The sequence below is a fragment of the Narcine bancroftii genome, chromosome 1, assembly GCF_036971445.1.
Source record: "Narcine bancroftii isolate sNarBan1 chromosome 1, sNarBan1.hap1, whole genome shotgun sequence".
Lineage (NCBI taxonomy): Eukaryota > Metazoa > Chordata > Chondrichthyes > Torpediniformes > Narcinidae > Narcine > Narcine bancroftii.
In genome coordinates, this window is record NC_091469.1 from 389,455,026 (window position 1) to 389,474,068 (window position 19,043).

General features: G+C 42.6%; 1 protein-coding gene across 6 annotated transcripts in view; it reads left to right on the plus strand.

The window, feature by feature from the left end:
* Positions 1–19,043, plus strand: part of hepacam2 (HEPACAM family member 2) — a 115,078-nt gene that overhangs the window by 58,724 nt on the left and 37,311 nt on the right. For 5 of the 6 annotated variants that reach the window (XM_069913644.1, XM_069913640.1, XM_069913642.1 and 2 more), the window contains exons 5-7: positions 14,697–14,822; positions 15,984–16,008; positions 18,593–18,630. In XM_069913644.1, coding sequence (XP_069769745.1) covers positions 14,697–14,822; positions 15,984–16,008; positions 18,593–18,630 — 189 coding nt within the window. Of the gene's footprint in view, positions 1–14,340; positions 14,505–14,696; positions 14,823–15,983; positions 16,009–18,592; positions 18,631–19,043 lie in introns of those variants that run through there. The other variant, XM_069913645.1, reaches the window with a different exon arrangement.

The following is a 19,043-nucleotide window of genomic DNA, read 5'->3' on the forward strand; positions in this document are numbered from 1 at the left end:
TTTGGCTACTCCGTTCTTTTTGCTAGTCTTTTGTCCAGTTTTATCCACCTTTGGGTCCAAATTAAGGTTTAAATCCCCTCCTATCAATATATTCCCCTGCGTATCTACAATCTTCAAAAAAATATTTTGCATAAACTTTTGATCCTCTTCATTAGGTGCATACAAATTGACCAAATTCCAGAATTCTGAATATGTCTGACACTTTATCATTACATTCCACCCTGCTGGATCTATTATTTCCTCCTCTATTTTGATTGGTACATTTTTATTGATTAATATAGCTACTCCTCTGGCTTTTGAATTATATGATTCTGCCATTACGTGCTCTGCCCAGTCTCTCCTTAATTTATTATGTTTCACTTCATTTAGATGCGTTTCCTGCACAAATGCTGTATCTATTTTTTCTTTTTTCAGTAAATTTAATAGTCTCTCTCTTTTGTTTGGTTATGTATTCTGTTAATATTTATAGTCATATAGTTCAACATGGCCATTTCATACTCTGTTTACACCTCACTTCCACTTCCTCACCACCACCTTTCCTTTTTTCTCCATTTTCATCTCCCAGTTTTCCTTTGAACTCAATGTATGACAACACTTCTAAAACATAAAATATTTCAACCACTCCCACATCTAAAATTCCCTTAACCCCAAGTGTTCCCCTCGCCTCTCTGAGTTGCCCCTTGTCCCTTGCCAGGCAACCACAACTCCCCTCTCCATTTGGATTGCAAACCCATTCGCAAGTGTCAACTGATTTCACAGTGACTGTTATTGCTTCCCACCCAACCCCCTCTAGAAAAGACTTTTATCTTCACATTAAAACAAAGCTCCCCCTCTTTTCTTCTCTTTTTTATCCCCCCTCCTTTTTTTCCCCTTCTCCCTTACTTCCCTTATATGTAGTTTGTCGTCATTCTTCATTCTTGTACATCTCTTCATCTCTCTTTCTGTCCTGCAGGCATTCTGCAAATTCTTGTGCTTTCTCCGGATCTGAGAACAGTTTGTTTTCCTCCCCCAGGATAACTATTTTAAGCACCGCTGGATATCTTAACATAAATTTATAGCCTTTTTTCCATAGGATCGATTTTGCTGTGTTAAACTCCTTCCTCTTCTTTAGGAGTTCAAAACTTATGTCTGGGTTAAAAAAAAAATTTGACCCTTGTACTCCAGTGGTTTTTTTGTCTTCTCTAATTTTATTCCTTGCCTTCTCCAATATATTTTCTATTGTCGTGTGTCTCAGAAATTTTACTAAAACGGATCTTGGTTTTTGTTGTGACTGTGGTTTTGGGGCTAGTGTTCTGTGTGCCTTTTCTATTTCCATTCCTTCCTGCATTTCTGGCATTCCCAGGACTTTTGGGATCCATTCTTTTATAAATTCTTTCATATTTTTGCCTTCTTCATCTTCCTTTAGGCCCACTATCTTGAAATTGTTTCGCCTACTATAGTTTTCCATTATATCCATCTTCTGAGCGAACAACTCTTGTGAATCTTTAAATTTTTTGTCACTTCCAATTTTATTTTTAAGTCGTTCACTTCCATTTCTACAGCCATTTCTCATTTTTCCACATTTTCTAATCTTTTCCCTACTTCTGTTATGACCAGCTCTATTCTACCCACTTTTTCTTCTGAACTTTTCATTTTTCTTTTAATTTCACTAAATTCTAGTGTCAACCATACTTTTAATGCTTTAATTTGTTCTTGAATTTTAAAAAAATCTTTGTACTGTCCATTAATTTTACCTTCTTCTTCTCATTCTTCTTATTCTTCTCCTTCTTCTTCTTCTTCTTCTGCTTCCTCTTCTTCCTCTTCTTCCTCTTCTTCCTCTTCTTCTCCTCCTCCTCCATTTGTGTCTTCTACTTCTCTTCCTTTTATCTGTGTCTCTTCTGACTTTCTTGTTGAGCTGCTTGCCTCAGTTTGTTGGGTAGTTCTTTTTCATGGCTTCTTGATGTTTGTCCTCTTCTTCTGGGCTAGTTATCTATTGGGCTTCCTGTTGCTATTTTTCTTTCTTATCACTCCCTTTCCCGTTGCTTTCCTCTTCTTTCAGCTGAGAGCCCTGTTGTCGGGCATTTCTCAGTTGGTCACGCTGTGTAAATTCACGCCACACCTGGGCCCCCCTCCCATCGGTGTTTTCCTTTTCCTTGCTGTGTGTAGTTGCGCACCTCTGTTTGGCTCAGTGAGCCATTTTTGCAGTCCTGCGGTTGGGAGGTCACGACCCTGTGGGGTTTCCACTAACCTTGGGGAGCGGGCTCCTCTGTCCATGGCGGGTCCTTGCTTCTTCATGCAGGTAAGGCCTTCTCCTTTCTCTTCCGGCATCTTTCCTTTTTTTCCCGTTGTTTTTGTTTTTTCCTTCTTGGGTGCCATTTTCTTTCTTTTCTCTGCACCTTTATCTTTTATTTGTTGTGTTTTGTGTTTCTTGAGTGTGATAGTACAGATTCTATCACCAATGTACATATGTACAGATGGTAGTGTAGGATGATTGTGATTGGCTGAGAGTGTAGCCACACCTACTGGCAGGTCTTGCTTCTTGCTAGGATTGCTCCTAGCCAGACCAGGTCATTCTGGACTGGTCGACCTACTTGTGATATGCTCCAGGCTTTTAGTTAATAAAAGCCTTGGTTTGGATCAAAAGTCTTTGGTTCTTTCGACGTGCATTACAATTTTATTAACTAAAAATAAATTTTGAAGGGATGGAGCGTATCTACGGCTTGAATGCCTCAACATCAACCCACAGTCAGCACTGGGTGAGGTGCTTCGAAACATACTTACACCTCTCTGATCCTGCCGTGATAGAGGACAGCCTTCGACTATTATTATTGATGACTATGGTGTTCCCTAAAGTCTACCAAAGTGTACAGGACCCGACCACTTATGCCGCAGCCATGAAGTTGCTGAAAGGGCTCTACGAGCGACCAGTGAACAGGGTCTATGCTCGGTACAAACTCGCTACAAGGAGGCAACAGCCCGGTGAGTCCTGTAAAGTTTATATTCAGGCACTAAGGGCAATGGGCAGGGATTGTGCCTGCACAGACAGAACTGCTGCAGAGACCACAGACGATCTCATTCGGGATGCCTATGTGGCCGGGGTTCGATCGAATGAGATGAGGCAGCGCCTGCTAGAGCACGGGGGAGAAAACCTAGAAGATGTGATCCGGATTGCAGAGACGATGGAGGCTGTGGTCTTAAGTATGGACTTGTACTCTCGGAGCTGGACCCCACACTCTGATGTAAGTAGGATGCCCTCCCTCTACCCTACTACTGCCGCTATGCTGCCCGATGCAACCCCGAAGTGTTATTTCTGCAGGAAGAACAAGCACAGCAGGTCCCAGTGTCCGGCGAGAAAAGCCAGGTGCCAGAAGTGCCTTAAAAACGGCCACTTTGCTGCAGTCTGTCACTCCAAAATGGCCACGGTCAAACACAGTGCCTCGTGTGAAACCAAATCGCCACTCTCCATTTCAAACACTTCTTCCTCAGAGCTCTCGTCTAATGAGAGAAAGGACTCCACCGCACGGCAGCGCCTGACATCAAGGGGCAGACAACGAGCGTGGAAGGTACAACCCACCCTCGCCACAATGACGTTCACCCTAACATCCGATCAGGCCCCAGTCCCGACCTCAACGCCCGCAGCTGCTGCCGACCAGGGACCCTCCGCTGCTGCTGACCAGGGACCCGCCGCCAACGACCAGGGACCCGCCGATCATGGATCTGCCACCGCTGACAGCTCCCCCGCCGATCACCCCACCGCCGACAGCAAGCAGCAACCCCCAACACTTGCCTTTGGCTGCAGGCACCAACACCACCTTCCCGACATTGTTTTTCCAGGCCCCACTGTTTGCGTGATGTCGTCACGCACACATTGCATGACGTCATCACGCAGGACTCCACTGTCTACATTACAAGTCTCTGTACCAATAACCCTCGACCAGGACTTCCCCTATCCCATCACAAAAGCAATGGAACTGATTAAAGTGCATGGACACTATAGCAATTGCTTATTTGACTCGGGGTCAACTGACAGTTTTATCCACCCGGACCTGGCCCACCGTTGCGGACTAACTGTTCTCCCCACTACACAGAGAATTTCATTGGCGACCAGATCACTCTCGACTGGGGTAAAGGGGTACTGCGTGGCGACCCTGAAAGTCCAGGGCCTCGTGTTCACAGACTTCAAACTATTATTCCTTCCCCAATTGTGCACCCCTGCTCTGCTGGGACTGGAATTTCAGTGCCAATTTCCAACCATTTCCCTGCACTTTGGGGGCCTCATGCTCCACTCTCCGTCTGTAACCACTTCACCTCGGGAACCTCCTGCCAGTGGCAGCCCGAGCCACCCACCCACGTGCCCTCACCTGTAGTCTCTCCACCCTCCGAGTTGCTCCGCCAGCACTTTTCGCAAATCTCACTCCTGGCTGGTAGCCTGTGGCCACCAAAAGCCGGCAATATAGTTATGAACATAGGAAATTTATCACAAGCGAAGTGTGCAGACTGCTGGATGAGGGCATTATTGAACCTAACTCGAGTCCATGGAGGGCCCAGGTGGTGGTTGTTAAAAACTGGGAGAAGCCGCGGATGGTGGTTGACTACAGCCAGACTATCAACCACTTCATGCTCCTGGATGCGTACCCCCTTCCACGGATCACGGAGTGGTGAATCAGATCGGCCAATACCATGTATTTTCCACCATTAACTTATGTTTGGCCTATCATCAGCTCCCAATTTGCTGAGAAGACTGACCTTTCATGGCCTTCGAAGCAAATGGGCGGCTGTATCAATTCCTCAGGGTACCCTTTGGGGTCAAAAATGGCGTCGCAGTCTTCCAGCGGGAAATGGACCAGATAGTGGATCAGAATGGGCTGACTGCTACTTTCCCATATCTGGACAATGTCACCATCTGTGGCCATGACATGAAGGATCATGATGCCAACCATGAGAAATTTTTTCGGACTGCAACTCGCCTGCACTTGACCTACAATTTCAACAGGTGTGTCTTCTGGACCACTCGGCTCACAATTCTGGGTTGTGTGGTGGAGAACGGGGTGGTCATGCTGGACCCTGACCGTATGCATCCCCTCATGGACATCCCCCCCACCCCCACACCCAGAAGGCACTCAAACGCTGCCTGGGTTTTTTCTCTTACTATGCCCAATGGGTTCCACTCTATGCCGACAAGGCACAGCCACTCATCACCTCCTTCCCCCTGTCAACCGAAACCAGAGCGGCTTTCGACCGCATCAAATTGGACATCGCTGCTGCAACGCTGCACGCCATCGACGAGTCTATTCCGTTCCAAGTCGAAAGCGATGCGTCTGACTTTGTCCTGGCAGCCACTTTGAACCAGGCCTGCCGGCCGGTAGCATTCTTCTCCAGAACCCTCCAGGGTCCTTAGAGCCAACAGTCCTCTGTCGAGAAGGAGGCCCAGGCCATAGTCAAAGCAGTATTTAATTGGAGACACTACCTCACTGGCAGGCACTTTACGCTGCTGACCGACCAACATGTAGTCTCCTTCATGTTTAGCAATACCCAGCAAGGTAAGATCAAGAATGACAAAATCGCCAGGTGGAGAATCGAGCTCTCCACCTTTAATTATGACATACTGTATCGGCCAGATAAACTCAACAACCCACCAGATGCGCTCTCCAGGGGGACTTGCACCAACATGCAACTGGACAGGCTGCAGAAACTCCACGAGGAGCTCTGTCATCCAGGGGTCACTAGGTTCGCGCACTTTGTCAAATCTCGCAACCTGCCCGACATGGTCAAGGAGATTTACTCCATGATCCGAGCCTGCCCAGTGTGCCTTGAGAGCAAGCCCCACTTCTTCCGTTCGGAGAACACCCACGTCATCAAAGCCACCTGCCCCTTTGAGCGTCTCAGCGCAGACTTTAAGGGGCCCCTACCATTGACCAACTGTAGCACCTACATCCTTACAGCCATCGACGAGTACTCCCACTTCTCGTTTGCTGTGCCCTGCTCAGACATGACTGCCTCCTCAGTTTTAGAGGCCCTGAACAGAATCTTCGTCATCTTTGGGTACCCCAATTACATCCACAGTGACAGGGGTCCTCATTTATGAGCGCAGAACTGTGGCAGTACCTTCTGGAGCGTGGTATTGCTTCAAGTAGGACCACTAGCTATAACTCATGTGGTAATGGACAAGTCAAAAGAGAGAATGCCACTGTCTGGAAAACGGTTACGCTTGCCCTCCAGTCCAAAGGTCTCCCCACCTCTCGCTGGCAGGATGTGCTCACTAGTGCCTACACTCCATCTGCTCTCTCCTATGCACCGCGACCAATGCCACCCCCCATGAAAGGATGTTCTCTTTCCTGAGGAAATCTGAGTCAGGTATGACCATTACCGGCATGGCTCACGGTTCCCGGTCCAGTTCTTTTACGACGCCACGTCCAGTATTCTAAGAATGACCCCTTGATTGACCGAGTGACTCTGCTCCATGCGAACCCGCATTATGCCTACATTGAGTACCCAGACGGACAGGAGGACACAGTCTCGGTAAGGGGCCTAGCCCAAGCCAGATGGTAGTGTTGGATAACTGTGATTGGCTAAGAGTGTAGCCACATCTACTGGCAGGTCTTAAAGGATTGCTTCTAGCCAGACCAAGTCATTCTGGACTGGTTGACCTACTTGTGATATGCTCCAGTCTTTTAGTTAATAAAAGCCTTGGTTTGGATCAACAAGTCTTTGGTTCTTTCGACACGCATTACATTGAGCTTTGCATTTTCTTCACTTTTTTTCTTCTTTTCTGGAGAAGGCTGGTATTCTCCTACCGGCCACTACTCCATCACGTGACTCCTCCCACACACTGATGTTTGAAATGAGAGATTAGAAATATGATTTTGGATGGGGTGATCCTTTCAGAATTTTCAGACCAATTTGTACTTGAGAGTGAGGAGGTTATGTAGGTCCTAATGGAGAAAGTTTTCTTTATTTGTAGAAATATAATAAAAGGAGGGGTCTAGGGAGAGCTAAGATATGTATAGTAGAGTTACAACTTACAACACTTTAGCAGGATATAACTTTTAAAAATATGAATATACCATATATACTCAAATAGTAGTCCAGTTTCGTTGGACCAATTTTTTGGGTTGAATTTGGGGGTTGGATTTTTGACCATGGTAAGTACTTGCCTTATTAAAGACGTCAGGAGCTCAGTTGGCTGGGACAGACTCATGTCCATGTTTGGGGCATCAAGTGCTCAGATGCGCAGGCAGCCGGGGCCTAGGAAAAAGTCAGTGGCCTTGGTATTGGGAGATCTGATGGATGGGTGGACAGGCAGCTGGGGTGAACATCTGTGGTTGGGGCATTGGGTCCTCTGGTGGGAGGGTGGCCAGGTCAAGGATCCACAGGAGCTCAGATGGGTTGGGGGTTGGAGCATCAGGAGCTCCAATGGGCCATCAGCCATGGTGAGGATCTGTATTTAGGGTGTTAGGAGCTCTGGTGGGTGTGTGGCCAGGGCGAGGACCTGTGATTGGGGTTTAGGTGGGGGGGTCGACTTTTATATGTGTCATACGGAAAATGTGATTTTATTTTGGCCAAAAAGGGGCGAGGTCAACTATTACTTTCAATCGACTATTACGCACATATATAAATCAAAATAGTATGCTCAGCTGAGAAGGTAAGAACAATGGAAATAACCACTTTGGGGGAGGTGGCCGAGCGGCCGACACTTGGGGGAGGTGGCCGAGGGACCGACGATTGGGGGAGATGGCCGGGTGACTGGAAGGGGGTGGGGGTAGATAAGGCAGCACAATTTGGGTGGGCTTTCTGAAATCTGGAAATATCCGAAATTCGAAACACACTGACCCCCCCAAGGGTTCCGGATAAAGGATCATGTACCTATATTGCCAGATAGTGTGACAAATATGTTGATGATTAAAAACAAGGAAATTTGAGTGAAAGTTAAACAAATTCGTAATATTTGTCAAAATTATTGAACAAACTGCTATAGATGATACAGGGACTGCAAACATAGATCTTTAAAGGGCAAATTAGGCTTCAGTCATTATTCGTTGTAAAGAAGTCATCTGAAAATGAAAGCTGTACCCATGGATTTAAGAAGAAGATATTTGTTAAAGCTAACAAAGTGAAGGTTGTGATGTCTCCCAATAACCAATGCTGGAGCCTCCTATATTTCATTTATATAGCTGAGTTGGATTAAAGAAAAAGTGGATTGACATTGAATTTGGTGCTGAGACCAACAAGAAGGTAGTGCCAGCTGTAGGGAGGAGTGCAGGTGAATGCTGGTGAACATGGGGTTTTTAATGGAGTGGGAAAGTTACTGGAAGTCCAATTCAAGATGGACAATAAGAAATGTTCAATTTTAGTAAAAATAGATTTTGAAATTAGATATAGTGTATTCAAAATGCTTAATAGAATGCAGGAACAGAAAGCTCTAGGGCTGCATGTATCTTTGAGATGGATGGGTGCAAAACCACATACAAAATGGATAGATAGTGTTTCTTGGATAGAAAATAAAGGAAGTGATCCTGAATATGTGTTTAGCATTATTTAGTCAATATTTCACTAATAAATGCATTCCCATGCATACAAATATAATAATGTGGATAAAATACCGATAACAAACATTGATGTCTCACCAGTGGTTCTGTAGAAAACTAAGAGCGAGCTGTATGATACAAGTCTACATGCTGCTTATATCTGCATCTGCACAGTGCAGTACAAGAGGATAGAATAGTTGGAGTTCAGATACCAGCCCATCTGACCCCTTGCTGTGCCCATGAAGTCCTGTCGTGATTTTGCAGCGTACTGAGCTGGGTGTCTTTAGCTTTAGTCAGATGCATTTGTTTGAAATGGGTCACCAATCTGGAATGAAATTTGAATGATATTAATGTCATTTTAAAAATTACGTACATTTTTTGAAGGGTAGGAGGAAACTGGATCAACTGGAGGAGACCCCTGCAGACAGTGGGAGAACGTACAAACTCTTTGCATTCAGTTCCAGATATGAACCCCAGTTGCCGCTACTGTAGTAGGATTGCGCTAACCACAAGATTAACTGTGCTGACCATTGGAACTTTAATATCTAATTTGTCGAGTACCTAAATAAACTTCAACACTTTCTTATCATAACAGACCAAAAATATTAAGAAAGTTTTTAAAAGGTGTTTTCAGGTCTAAATCATCAGGTTGTCAGGGTTAGGGTGAGCGAAATGGCCTCAGATTCTGCTGCCTAAGGTCATGTTGTTGCTTGAACACTGCTTGGCTGCACAGGATGACCACAGCAACAAGACCATGTGGTTGCAAAAGATCAATGCAATGGTGGGAATCTCTTGGGAAATAAATGCAAGGCACAGACAGATTTAATATGATTTGGTCCAAAATTCTCAGGAATAATGACATTGGTGTCAAATATTTTGAAGTTTACTCATTGAGAAGACGATTGTAAGGGGAGTCCCAATGAAGAAGTTGGAAGTGGTAAATTTTGAAAGTCTATTTCTGCTAGGTGGCCAATCAGATTGAGAACTGTCACTGAAACAATAAAGGATGAAATTGGAACAATTCTTTCAATCAGTTCATTTGGATACAAGGTGCAAATGACAACTGAATCTGAGACTTAGAAAGACACTGAGTAAATAATTCAAGATGAATAATATAGCAAGACACATGGAAACAGAAGCAAAATATGAAATAAAAAGACATTGTCCAGAAAATCTGGTTGAAGTACAACACAATGCAAATGGTGTGGCATGCACTGTTTTGTACAGCTATTGTTTTGATAGCATTGGGTGCTTATCAAGATGTTAAGAGCTGCATCACAGCTGTACTTGGTGTTATCCTCTTGGTCAGTGAGGTGTTCAGATGATTTTCTCTCTTCCAGGATTGTCCAATCACTAGTTTGACTCAGACAAGGGTTTATGGTTTTGAGATAATCCTATACTTATTATTTCATAATTTAGTTCACAAACTTACTGAGCTATTGGATGTTTTTTGTTTGTACCAGAGATAAAATTAGAGAATAGTGGTAAATGGTTTATTCATGGGAACTGGACAATATTTCATACTGTGCATCTATTATTCCATATGTTCAAACATGGCTATTTTCATTTTTATCTGTAGGTTCTATGGATGGATATGATTGATTAATATTTCAATTTGATCAAGGCTGTCAAAATTGTATGATTTAAGCAATGATAAATAATATGACAGACAGGTTCATGCTATGCTTCTAGTTTTTGGCAAAACTGTACTGCACAAATTGACTGCCAGCAATGAATATGTGGCTCTTTTCACACTTGCACAATAACCTTTTAACAAGGCTTCACAATGCAGGATAGGTGTATTGTAAAAAGGTAAATAAAGGCAGCAGCTGCTCAGTATTAGTAATGTTTTACCATAATCAGTGCAGACAAGATCACCATGGTGATATCTGCTTTACTCAATAATATTGCACTCTCACAGCTTAAACCTGAACCAAAGAGTTCTGTAAAAATAGTCATTGTGACTGTTTGGAAAATGGCAATCATATTTATTGAGTTTTCCTTATCTAAGAGTTTTCTGATAAGTGACACATGATCTGGCCACGAGAAGTGCAGAGGTTTTCGAAATACAGATTTCATCTCAGAGTACCTAAAAATCTTTGATTGGTGTAACATTCTCTCTCTCTCTCTCTCTCTCTCTCTCTCTCACACACACACTCTCTATTTCTCTCTTATAGCTCCATATATTAAAAACAAATAGAGATAACATGAAGACTAATAATTGCAGTGAAAGTTAAACATTTGATCTCAATTTATGACAACACATTCCAAACATTTCCTACTATAATCATAAGGTATTTATAAACAGAATTTGTGTTAATGTATACATTAACACAGATATGCTTTGTATTTTTAACTTGCGCATGCAATGAATATCTTTATTATTGTTGAGATAGATGAAATTATATATGGCAGGTCTTAATTTTCAGTGTCAGAATTCATGTTGCAAATGGTTTAAATTTTTTACAGTTTTTATTGAAGTGAGCTGTTCGGAATTTCACGTGACCTTTGTCATGAACTCCAAAATGCTTCCTTTGGAATTTCAGCATCCTACTCTTCAGTAGTATTGTTTATTTTTTAAGATGTCAAAAGCCAGGTGTTTAATTGATGTGTGAAGAGATAACTTTTTTCATTAATTATCATCTTTATTGACATCTCATGCGCTGGAGAGCTGGCTCTGAATGGGCAACTAAAGCGGCATCGTCTGCAAAGAGTAGTTGACGGACAAGTTGCTCTTGTGTCTTGGTGTGAGCTTGCAGGTGTCTCAGATTGAAGAGACTGCCATCCGTGCGGTACCGGATGTAAACAACATCTTCATTGTTGAGGCTTGTTTCAGCATCATGCTGAAGAAGATAGTAAAGAGGGTTGGTGCGAGGACACAGCCTTGCTTCACGCCGTTGTCAATGGAGAAGGGTTCGGAGAGCTCATTGCTGTATTTGACCCGACCTTGTTGGTTTTCATGCAGCTGGATAACCATGTTGAGGAACTTGGGGGGGGCATCCGAGACGCTCTAGTATTTTCCAAAGCCTTTCCTGCTCATGGTGTCAAAGGCTTTGGTGAGGTCAACAAAGGTGATGTAGAGTCCTTTGTTTTGTTCTCTGCACTTTTCTTGGAGCTGTCTGAGGGCAAAGACCATGTCAGTAGTTCCTCTGTTTGCGCGAAAGCCACACTGTGATTCTGGGAGGACATTTTCGGCGACACTAGGTATTAGTCTATTAAGGAGAATCCTAGTGAAGATTTTGCCTGCAATGGAGAGCAGCGTGATTCTCCTGTAGTTTGAGCAGTCTGATTTCTCGCCTTTGTTTTTGTACAGGGTGATGATGATGGCATCACGAAGGTCCTGAGGCAGCTTTCCTTGGTCCCAGCAGAGCATGAAAAACTCATGCAGTTTGGTATGCAGAGCTTTGTCACCAGCCTTCCAGACCTCTGGGGGGATTCCATCCATACCTGCTGCTTTGCCACTTTTCAGTTGTTCAATTGCCTTGTATGTCTCTTCCCGGGTAAGGACCTCATCCAGCTTTAGCTTCAAGGGTTGTTGAGGGAGCAGGAGCAGGGTGGATTCTTGAACTGAACGGTTGGCACTGAAAAGGGATTGGAAGTGTTCTGACCATCGATTGAGAATGGAGATCTTGTCGCTGAGGAGGACTTCGCCATTTGAGCTGCACAGAGGGCTTTGGACTTGGGGTGAGGGGCCGTACACCGCCTTAGTGTCTCATAAAAACCCCTGAAGTCGCCAATGTCGGCATTAAGCTGGGTTCATTTGGCGAGGCTAGTCCACCACTCATTTTGGATCTCCCAGAGTTTGCGCTGAAGGTGGCTGTATGCGAGATGGAAGGCTCTTTTTTTTTCTCTGGCCAGGAAGGCTTTGCAAGGTGAGTCTGGTGGGCAGATCGCTTCTTTGCCAGTAGCTCCTGGATTTCCTGGTTGTTTTCGTGAAACCAGTCCTGTTTTGCGGAAACTGCCAAAATGTTTGGCCTGGAAGTCAGCCTGAAGGAAACTGAGGTCCTCCATCAGCCAGCTCCCCACCATGACCACCAGCCCCCCCACATCTCCATCGGGCAGACTGAATTCAAAACGGTCAACCAGTTTACCTACCTCGGCTGCACCATTTCATCTGATGCAAGGATCGACAAAGAGATAGACAACAGACTCGCCAAGGGAAATAGCGCCTTTGGAAGACTACACAAAAGAGTCTTGAAAAACAACCACCTGAAGAAACACACAAAGATCAGCGTGTACAGAGCCATTGTCATACCCACACTTCTGTTCGGCTCTGAATCATGGGTCCTCTACCGGCATCACCTACAGCTCCTAGAACGCTTCCATCAGTGCTGTCTCCGTTCCATCCTCAAACATTCATTGGAATGACTTCATCACCAACATCGAAGTACTCGAGCTGGCAGAGTCCGCAAGCATCGAATCCATGCTGCTGAAGACCCAACTGTGCTGGGTGGGTCACGTCTCCAGAATGGAGGACCATCGCCTTCCCAAGATCGTGTTCTATGGCGAGCTCTCCACTGGCCACCGAGACAGAGGTGCACCAAAGAAGAGGTACAAGGACTGCCTAAATAAATCTCTTGGTGCCTGCCACATTGACCACCACCAGTGGGCTGATATCGCCTCCAACCGTGCATCTTGGCGCCTCACAGTTCGGCGAGCAGCAACCTCTTTTGAAGAAGACCGCAGAGCCCACCTCACTGACAAAAGACAAAGGAGGAAAAACCCAACACCCAACCCCAACCAACCAATTTTCCCTTGCAACCACTGCAACCGTGCCTGCCTGTCCTGCATCGGACTTGTCAGTCACCAACGAGCCTACAGCAGACGTGGACATTCCCCTCCATAAATCTTCGTCCGCGAAGCCAAGCCAAAGAAAAGATTGACATCTGCAGTAAATCCTGAGGTAGTCCAATGACTGACAGGATTAATCAGAATACAGGTTTCAGTGACAATTATTGAATTAAATCAGAATGGTCCACTAATCATTACATCCAGTTTTTTATTTATTTAGTTACACCGTAAAAGTAGCTGGAGTAGAGATATCACAACTTCAGTTACCCAGGTTCTGTTAACCAATGAATTACAAAATATGATAGAACTAATGAAGAAGGAACAGAGCCTGGAACAGCTGTGTTGAAATTGATAGAGCCTGAAAACTTTTCCGACAAAGTTTCCAAATGCATATTGCCATGTAAATATGAAACCTTGCGAAGGTTTACCCACAAGCTGGAATGTGTGGATGAACACAACAAGGAAGTTCAGTTTCAAAAGGAAATAGGATATAGTTGGAATTTCTTTCCTAGCATCACAGGAACAATGTAAAGGCTTTAGGAAGGATGAAGAAGAGGTTCGCCGGTATATTGCCTAGTTTGGAGGATAGCTATGAGGAGAGCTTTGGGACAACCTTGGGTCATTTTCTCTGGAGTGTCGGAGCCTGAGAGACGACTTGATACAAGTTTATAAAAATTATGAAAGGTATGGATAGAAGATGGTCAGTTTTTTTTAACTCAGGATGGGAATGTCAAATTCTTAAGGAGATTGGTTTTAAGGTAAGAGAGAGAAAGCTTAAAGGAGATAGGTGAGGCAAGGATTTTTTTACATATGCCAGAAACACACTGCCAAGGAGGTGGTAGAAGCAGACATGATAGCAATGTTGAAGAAGCATTTAGACAGATGCATGAATAGGCAGGGAATAGAGGGATGTTGACTTTGTGCAGGTAGATGAAATTAGTTTTGAATGACATCATGGTCAATGCAGATATTGTGGGCTGAATGGCCTGTTCCTATGTTGAATTGTTCTACATTTCTAGTTTGAGAATACAGCTTTATATTTCAGGTAAACAAGAACATCTGCAGGTGCTGAGGTCTAGTGCAGAAACCAGAAGTGCCGGAGAGACAGCTGGTCACGCAGCATTCAGAGGAAGTAAAAGGCAGTTGCTGTTTCGGGCTGGCACCATGAAGGACTCAGGCCCAAAATACTGAATGCCTTTTATGGTTTAGGTATGATGAAATTGCACTAATATCTGCCACAACACTTATCAACAACCATTGACAACCTCAGTCCAGTTTGTATGAAAAACTATGATCTCTGCCCAATCCTATTCCTCCCAGTTAATTGTGGCAATGTAATTAATTTTGCTTAAAAATGCACACTGTAGTGGTAATAAACTCTTCTGATTGTGTGATTAATAGGTAAAGAAAGGCAGAAACAAAAAGGAAGTTCCCTTCACTCATTGGTTATAATTGTTGGATTGTCATTGACCCTGATTGCATGCATCCTTCTTTACTTTCTTCTGAGAAGATATTTTCCTCGAAAAGGTATGTTGACATCAATAAAAATTCATTTTTTTGTGGGGTTTGACTTTGGTTTACTTTTACTTAAGACCTAGAAACAGTATTTCCCTTGGAGTTATTGTCACCATTATTCAGCAACATTAGCTAAAGTTTTGCAAGAAGGTTCTTCTCTAAAAAAAATGTTAAAATAACAGTTAAAAATATTCATTTGCTACATTGTTGACATTCAATAATGTTTATTTTAGATCTCACTTAAATATGATGATGATTGTATCTGATTGCACTATCTCCTCAAGCAATTGATTCCAGATATCAACTGTACCCTCTACATTTAAAAAAAACTTTCCCCTCTAATCCCTTTAAAATTCTTTCCTCTCACTGTAAAAATGCCCACCTTTTCCCACCCCTTCCAATGGGGAAAAAAAAATCTGACCATCCCCTCCATCTGTACCTCTTATAATTTTAAATACAGAACCTCTATTTAAACCCTTAGGATGATACACGAGTGAGGGGAAAAAAAGGTTGAGAACCACTGCTCCAGACTCGATTGCTACTGAAATATTTTGCTTGAGAAAAATTGTCATTGGCCCATTTCCTTTGGAGTTATGACACCGTGCACATAACGAGTCAATTAGGTACGATTAAAACAGTGGTTTTCCCACTTTTTCTTTCCACCCACATACCACCTTAAGCAATCCCTTAATAATCACAGAGCACCCGTGGCATAAGAATTACTTAAAGTGGTACGTGAGTGGAAAGAAAAAGTTGGAGACCACTGGGACTCTAACCTGCGCACGTGTCTTTGAGTAGGGTGAATGGGTTGTCAATGTGCAATTCCATCTGCTTATAGTGTGAGGGTATGCTAAGTTAATGCAGTGCTGCCTCATTTCCCATTGACTTCAATCTCCTTGTCCTTGGACAAATACCTCACCCTGTCAAAACTCTTTGGTTGTTCATGCACTCCTCGGGGAAGCTGATGAAGCTATGGACAGCTGATGAAGAAAACGCAGCAGTGCTGGCACCATTGCTGTTGATGCAAACTCTGATAGCGACGTGGTACAATTTAATTATTTTCACTGCAACTCCAGAACTTGTTTAGTATTTGTTGCTTCTAATTGCTTGGGGTTTTCAATGCACTTTTACTTGCAACATGCTTTGTCTTAATTTGTTGTCTTTCTCTTAAAGTCATTACAAAGGAGCGGAATTACAGGTAAAACAATCTTTTAACTTACATGTTTTACATTGGATTTATTTAGCTTTTTGTATTCTCTTAAAACTCAACATCAAACTAATTTATCCAGTTATTTTTATTCCATTGTTAGGAACTTGACTGAAAATATTTCATTCCATCTAGTCCTCTCTCTTTCTGTAACATCTCTACTATTCAAACATGAGTTGTGTCCTTATTGCCTGCTGTTCTGTGTCCTCCACTACTATTTCCATTTTCACCCCTTCAGTTTTGCTCCATCTTGTATCTTCACCAATATAAGCCATATCTTTTCCTTTTATTTCAGCTATTCACTTTCCTTTTGGTCTTGGCCCAAACTCCAGCCAAAAGTGAGCTCTTTGACTATTATGAAGCTGAAGCTGCATATCCCTGTGACAGTACAGATTCTATCACCAATGTCTATATGTACAGATGGTAGTGTAGGATGACTGTGATTGGCTGAGAGTGTAGCCACACCTACTGGCAGGTCTTAAAGGATTGCTCCTAGCCAGACCAGGTCATTCTGGACTGGTCGACCTACTTGTGATATGCTCCAGTCTTTTAGTTAATAAAAGCCTTGGTTTGGATCAACGTCTTTGGTTCTTTCGACGCGCATTACAATCCCATCTTTCTGCTTTCTGCCATCTTCAAACTAATCATTTTCTCAGTATCATCTTCAACTACACTCCTCAGAAAACTCCTGGCAACTCAACCACTTTCCTTGGAGCAGCTTAGAAAGGAGAAATAGGATTGAGCAGAGTCGCCATAAGTTCATGAAAGGGAAATTCATGTCTGATCAATATTTTGAAATTCTTCATGAATGTGATGTACTTTAGAGTTTCAGAAGGTTTTCAGCAAGTTTAGAGCATAAAGAATTGGGTTAATATATGGGCATAGGTTGAGGATTGATTAACATACAGTAAAAAAAAAGAGAGGGAATTCTACTCAGTTGAAAAATTCTGACAATTTGTCTGGCACAGGGAATAATGCTTGCTTTCAACTATTCACAATCTATATGAATGATTTGGCTAAGGGAACCTAATGTCATACTTCCAGATTTGTTCATGATGCAGAATTGACAGGATTTGAAGAAGATGTAAAGAGGTTTCAGGAGGAAATATGTAGGCTGATTGAATGGGAGAGAAATGGCATATGGGATGTATTGTGAAAACTTAAAAGAAAAGCAGCATTTTTCTCAAATGGTTAAAGATTGGATAATGTTAAGTTTCAAAAGGACTTGGGTATTGTACACACGTCAATCAAAGCCATCTTGGAACAATCAATCAAGAAGGCAAATGGTGAGTTGGCCTTTATTTTGAGAGGATAAGAGTAGTATTGTCCCACAGCAATTATACAGGTGAGACCACAGCTGGAGTATTGGCCACTCTCCTCAAGATAGGATACACATACTTTTGAAGAAGTGCAACAAAGATGCAGCAGACTGGTTTCTGGGTGGTGGATTTGGCATTAAAAGGAGAGATTAAGTGAACTAGTCCTGTCATCTCTAAAGTTAACAAGAATAGGCAATTTGTTTCTAGAAATTTACAAATGTTTGACAAGATTCAATGTGGGGAATGCTCGGTCGATCTTTCTCCTGGATGAGGAGCCCAGAAAAAAATATCAGATTATGTGGTCTGTGATGTTGAAAAATTTCTACACCAAGAAGGTGGTGTATGTTTGGAATTCTCTACCTTGGAAGGTTGTAGAGGCTTCGTCATTGAGTTGATTCATAACAGAGGTCAATAGATCTTTGGACATTTGTGGAATTAAGGCATATGGGAAGCTGGACGGTCAGCCATAATCTTGATGATTGGTGGAGTAGATGGAAAGAATCAAATGTTCTTCTCCTGCTTTCATTTTTGATGTTGTGATCTGAGTGATGCCTATCCTTATTCATTTCTTCACAGAGACATTTAACCCTTTATTAATAGCCACCATCCCTAACTTCCTCTGCTCAATAAAGTTGATGAATGTAGAGTTATCTCCCAGTTCCATATCCATCTTTCTTTAAAACTATCTATTTGAATTTCACCAATCTCTTGCACAGCAATGAATAATCCCTGAGCAAAGTCTTGAGGTGGTCCTCGACCTTTCACCAATCTTTGATTTGGCAATAATGCTTCCCTACTGTTCTGTTCTAAAGACAATCTATGATAGGTTCCTGCATTACAGCCAGAGTTCCTTTTACTTGTCATTCTCTGCCCCCATATTCCCATGATCTGACTCATCTGTGTACTGTATCTTGCAACATCACCTCCAGTGATGTCTTCAATTAACTTCTTGTTATCTTCAATTAACTGATGGCATACAGTTGTAATAATCCACCACTTCTCTAAAATAATATAAAAAATGAGGGTTAAAGAACAATGCTGGCAATATCTTCAAAGAGCTTCTATTCACTGTGTGTGTGTTTTTTATCTAAGACTTTTAAAGTAAGTCAGAACCAATAATTATTGGAATTTGTTATACAAATGATCATTGTTTGTGAGGAGACTACTCTGCAAAAGATAATGACTATTAATGAAGTTCTTTGTAAATGAATTCAATCCTAATTTAACTGATCAAACTTATTTCTAATATGTTGCAGGACACCAACAGATTATATACGAGCACACCAAGTATCAGGTAATATCAGAATGAAGTGATATTTAAAAAGTGGATATAATAATGCAAGTAAAACCAAAAAAGAATATTGTATTTTTTTACATGGAAATGCAGCGTTAGGTCGTCTAAAATCAAACATGCAACTTATTATCTTACTACACAGTTTGGGCACTACAAAACATTATCCAGACTTGGGTTCTCAATCCAAACACTGAAGAGTGAAGCATATAATGAAGGATAAGACTGTGGCAGAATGGAGATACTTGAAATATTAGAACTACTTTTAGTGAATGTCTAAGGGATATTAAAAATAACATTAAAATGATTTTGATAAATTGACTCAAGAAAGAACATCCAAATGTCAGCACCCATTGAAGATCCACTGTTTTTGATGTGCGCGCACTTGTATGCCAGAGAGCACCCATAGGAAATGT